The sequence below is a fragment of the Primulina eburnea genome, chromosome 4 (genome assembly GCF_022965805.1).
Source record: "Primulina eburnea isolate SZY01 chromosome 4, ASM2296580v1, whole genome shotgun sequence".
Classification (NCBI taxonomy): domain Eukaryota; kingdom Viridiplantae; phylum Streptophyta; class Magnoliopsida; order Lamiales; family Gesneriaceae; genus Primulina; species Primulina eburnea.
Genome location: NC_133104.1, coordinates 34,007,599 through 34,013,093, shown reverse-complemented (window position 1 = coordinate 34,013,093; position 5,495 = coordinate 34,007,599). Strand labels below are relative to the sequence as shown.

The following is a 5,495-nucleotide window of genomic DNA, read 5'->3' as shown; positions in this document are numbered from 1 at the left end:
AGTGCATGCGAAGATTTCAAAATCCCGACTTGCTGATTTTTGATCCGGAAATCGAAAGAACTGCCAGGAGATTAAGGAAAGCAAGGAAAGAAGAAATTAAAGCGATGGCTGAAAACAGAGATAATCAGAATGAGCTCCCAAGAGAGGTGCCAATCCGGGAACATTTCCGCCCAGTCATAAACGCTCACTACTCTGGAATAGCTCGTGGAACTATTGCTGCTAATAATTTCGAGCTAAAGCCCGCACTCATCAATATGGTTCAACAGAACCAATTTGGAGGAGCAGCCACCGCAGATCCCCATCTTCACCTCAGAACTTTTTGGAGATCACGGACACGGTAAAAATTAATGGTGTTTCTGACAAAATTATTCGATTGCGCTTGTTTCCGTTTTCTCTTACGGATCACGCAAGGAGTTGGCTCCAATCTCTACCGCTGGGGAGTGTTACTACTTGGGCAGATTTGGTTACGAAGTTTCTGTCAAAGTACTTCCCTCCTGCTAAATCTTCTCAGCTGAAAATAGATATCACCAACTTCAGGCAGAGAGAATTTGAGGTATTATATGAGGCGTGGGAGCGATACAAGGAATTACTCAGGAAGTGCCCGAATCATGGCTATGCAGATTGGGTGCAGATTGAGTTATTTTACAATGGTTTAGATGGGCCAACTAGAGGGAATGTGGATGCAGCCGCCGGAGGTACTATTTTTTCTAAAACAACTGATGAGGCCTATGATTTGCTTGAACAGATGACCATCAACAGTTATCAGTGGCCGAGTGAAAGATCTGGATCAAGGAAACCTGCTGGAGTGTATGCTGTAGACCCAATCACATCACTTACTGCACAGGATTCGGCATTGACCGCACAGATTGCAGCGATGAACAAGCCAGGCCAATCTACGTCTGATGTAGCATTGGTGACTGCTGAGGAAGAGCCACTTGTGGAGGAAGCTCAGTACATCAACAATTGCGGCTTTGCAGGTTATCGAGGTAATCCTCCCCCTAATACTTATCATCCAGGTTTGAGTAATCACGAGAATTTCTCCTATGCAAACAACAAGAACGTGTTGAATCCCCCACCGGGGTTCAATACACAAAAGGGGAAGGAAAGCCATCTTTTGAAGATCTATTTGGTACATTTGTGACTGAGTCTGGGAAGAGAATGGCGAGAACTGAGTCTCGTCTTGATAACATGGAGACACACATGGGTAATATGGGTGCCAGGATGAAATCCTTGGAAACACAGATTGGGCAACTAGCCAATGCTTTAAAAGATCAGAACCGAGGACAGTTTCCCAGCAATACCGAGGTGAACCCTAGGGAACAGTGCAAGGCTGTCACACTGAGGAGTGGCAAAGAAATTGGGGTTCCAGAGCCTACTGTAGAAAGTGTAGAGGTTACAGTTGAGGAAGATGAAGGAAAGAGCGAAAGTGTTGGAGAAGAGAAAGTAGAGGAACCTGAGAAATTACTTAAACAGCAGCCCTTACCGAAGGTAAATCTTCCATATCCACAGAGGTTCAAAAAGAAAGGGTTGGATGATCAGTTTGCGAAGTTCCTGGAAATTTTCAAGAAAATACACATCAACATCCCATTTGCCGATGCATTGGAGCAAATGCCCAATTATGCTAAATTCATCAAGGATGTGATGTCCAAAAAGAGGAAACTTCAAGAGTTTGAGACTGTAAAGCTGACCGAAGAGTGCAGTGCAATACTCCAAAGGAAATTACCACAAAAACTCAAAGATCCAGGGAGGTTTACTATTCCTTGTGTTATTGGTGGTTCTAGAGTAAATAGAGCTTTATGTGATTTGGGTGCTAGTATAAATTTAATGCCTTTTTCTATTTACAGGACATTGGAGCTTGGCGAGGTGAAACCTAGCACTATTACTTTGCAGCTGGCGGACAGATCACTTACCTATCCAAGAGGGATAGTAGAGGATGTGCTGGTAAAGGTAGACAAATTCATATTTCCTGCTGATTTTGTCATCTTAGATATGGAGGAAGACCAGGAGACGCCACTTATCTTTGGAAGGACATTCTTGGCCACCGGGAAAGCATTGATTGATGTGCACAAGGGCGAGCTCACATTGAGAGTAGGTGGAGATGAAGTCGTGTTCAACATCTACAACACCATCAAGGGACCAAATGAGGTAAGTACTTGTAAGAGTATTGATATAATTGATTCATGTGTATCTCATGTTGGTGCAGGAAAGTTGACAAAAGACTCTTTGGAGAGATGCTTGTTGGAATCAGCTTCTACACTGGATGAAGATGATTGGGATGTGCAAGAGGAGTCACATGCTCTCAATACACTACATAAGGAAAAGAGTGATGCCCAACTTGAAGAGTTACTTGAGGATGCAAGTAAAGAGGTACCAAAAGCATCCCCTGTATTGAAGGATTTACCGAGTCACTTGTGCTACGCGTTCCTAGACGAGAGTTCGTCACATCCGGTAATTATATCTTCTGCTCTTACTAGTGATGAAAAAGATAGGTTGTTGAGGGTGTTGAGAGAATTTAAATCTGTGTTGGGATGGACAATTGCTGATATAAAGGGGATTAGCCCCACTGTTTGTATGCATAAAATATTGATGCAGGAGTCCTATTCCCCCTACGTTGATCATCAGAGGAGGCTTAATCTAGCCATTAAAGAAGTTGTGAGGGCTGAGGTATTAAAATTGTTAAATGCTGGTGTTATTTATGCTATATCTGATAGTTCTTGGGTTTCACCAGTACAAGTAGTGCCTAAAAAGGGAGGTATAACTGTAGTTAGAAATGAGAATAACGAATTGATTTCAACTCGTCCATTGACTGGTTGGCGAGTGTGTATAGACTATAGGAAATTGAATGATGCGACTAGGAAAGATCACTTCCCTCTTCCCTTTATTGACCAGATGCTTGATAGAGTAGGTGGTTATCATTATTATTGCTTTCTAGATGGTTATTCAGGTTACAATCAGATTGTCATTGCACCGGAGGATCAAGAGAAGACTACCTTCACTTGCCCCTACGGTACATTTGCTTTCAGGAGAATGCCATTTGGTCTCTGCAATGCACCTGCTACTTTTCAGCGGTGTATGATGGTCATATTTTCTGACATGGTTGAGGAAATAATGGAAGTTTTTATAGATGATATTTCTGTGTTTGGTTCATCTTTTGATCATTGTTTGCAGAATCTAACGCTTGTTTTGCAGAGATGTCAAGCAAAGAATTTAGTGCTGAATTGAGAAAAATGTCACTTCATGGTCTTAGAAGGTATTGTGCTTGGGCATAAAATTTTGGCTAGAGGGATAGAAGTAGACAGAGCCAAAGTTGTGGCAATCGAAAAGCTCCCACCGCCGAAAAATGTGAAGGGAATCAGAAGCTTCTTGGGACATGCCGGGTTCTATCGTCGTTATATTAAAGATTTCTCTAAGATTACTAGACCGCTATGTAATTTGTTGAAAAAGATTCAACATTTATTTTTGACGATGATTGTTTGCAGGCATTTAACAGGATCAAGGCAGCACTGATCTCTGCACCCATCATGATAGTTCCTGATTGGAAGGAGCCCTTTGAGCTCATGTGCGATGCTAGCGACTATGCTGTGGGAGCAGCATTGGGACAAAGGCGAGACAAGATGTTTAAAGCCATCTACTATGCAAGTCGTACACTCGATGCAGCCCAACAAAATTACACAACTACTGAGAAGGAGATGCTAGCAGTGGTGTTTGCATTCGACAAATTCAGAACATATCTCATTGGCACAAAGGTAACTGTTTTCACTGACCATGCAGCTCTTCGTTACTTGTTTGCCAAAAAGGATGCAAAGCCTAGGTTGATACGATGGATCCTCCTACTTCAAGAATTTGAATTTGAAGTCAAAGACAAGAAAGGTTGTGAGAACCAGGTGGCAGATCACTTGTCACGCCTAGAGTTGGAAGAAAGAACTGAAGGTGGAGTGATTAATGAGTCGTTCCCAGACGAACAACTCTTCAAGGTAAATGTTACACATCCTTGGTTCGCAGATATAGCTAATTTTCTTGTTGCAGGAGAATTACCACTAGATTTAACTTACCATCAAAAGAAGAAATTTCTTCATGATGCCAAGTTTTATCTGTGGGACGATCCTTTCTTGTTCAAGAGATGCGCTGATCAGATAATCAGACGATGTGTAGCAGAGGAAGAAGCGGGTACGATTCTAGAGCAGTGTCATTCCTCACCCTACAGTGGACACTTTGGAGTATCTAAAACAGCAGCTAAGGTATTACAGTCAGGTTTCTATTGGCCTAATTTATTTAAAGATAGTTATACTTTAGTCAAGTCATGTGATAAATGCCAAAGAGTTGGCAATATTTCTAGACGATATGAATTACCACTAACAAATATTTTGGAGGTGGAACTTTTTGATGTCTGGGGTATTGATTTTATGGGTCCATTCCCATCCTCTTTTGGTCAATCTTATATTTTACTTGCAGTTGATTATGTGTCAAAATGGGTGGAAGCAATCACCACCAGTACTAATGATGCTCGAGTTGTTATTAAGTTTGTCCACAGGAACATCTTCATAAGATTCGGAACGCCTAGAGCCATTATCAGTGATGAAGGTACGCATTTCTGCAACAAAATTTTTAACTCACTATTGGCCAAATATGATGTTCAAGCACAGGGTGACACTGGCATACCGCCCGCAAGCCAATGGGCAAGCAGAGATATCCAACCGGGAGATCAAACAAATATTAGAAAAGACAGTGAAGACAAACCGGAAGGATTGGGCGATCAAGCTAGATGATGCATTATGAGCATACAGGACTGCATATAAGACACCTATCGGGATGTCGCCTTATAGGTTGGTCTTTGGGAAAGCTTGTCATTTACCTTTGGAACTAGAGCACAAGGCATTTTGGGCTGTCAAAAAATTAAATTTTGATACGGGAGCATCGGGCGAACAACGACTTCTGCAGCTGAATGAGATGGAGGAGTTTAGGAATGATGCATACGAAAATGCCAAGATATACAAGGAAAAGACCAAGAGATGGCATGACAAGCAGATTCTTCGACGACTTTTCGAACCGGCGCAACAGGTGTTATTATTCAATTCCCGACTGAGGCTGTTTCCTGGTAATTTAAAATCACGATGGTCTGGACCATTCACAGTGGAAACAGTGTACCCACATGGAGCAATTGAGCTAAAATGCAAAAATGGTGAGACATTCAAAGTCAATGGTCAGAGGGTCAAGCATTACTTTGGAAATGAAGTGCGACACATGGACAACATCCCACTGCGAGAACCAAAGTAGACTGAAGAAAGTCAGGCTGATGACGTTAAACCAAGCGCTGCGTGGGAGGCAACCCACGTTTATTTAATTTTTGCATTCGTTTTGTTTTTATTATTTTATTTCGATTCCTTAGTCTATTAATTTTAATTTTCTCGATTCGAGTATTAATTTACATTTTGTTATTTTTTGCAGGTATTTTAAAAAAAAGTCGAAATTTTTGGACAGGATGTTCCGCGCACATG

The 5,495-nt window shown here is 41.7% G+C and overlaps 1 protein-coding gene and 1 non-coding gene across 2 annotated transcripts; one reads left to right on the top strand and one right to left on the bottom strand.

Annotated features, from left to right (window-relative positions):
* Positions 1-508: 508 nt before the first annotated feature.
* LOC140831258 (small nucleolar RNA R71) lies at positions 509-615 on the bottom strand. Its single transcript, XR_012117833.1, has one exon. It is a non-coding gene; the product is annotated as a small nucleolar RNA R71 (small nucleolar RNA).
* Positions 616-1,158: 543 nt separating this feature from the next.
* LOC140830220 (uncharacterized) lies at positions 1,159-4,776 on the top strand. The gene is made up of 5 exons (XM_073193503.1): positions 1,159-1,748; positions 1,902-2,149; positions 2,204-2,448; positions 2,593-2,664; positions 4,639-4,776. The coding sequence occupies exons 1-5, from the start codon at positions 1,159-1,161 to the stop codon at positions 4,774-4,776; spliced, it is 1,293 nt and encodes a 430-aa protein (XP_073049604.1).
* The last annotated feature ends 719 nt before the right edge of the window (positions 4,777-5,495 follow it).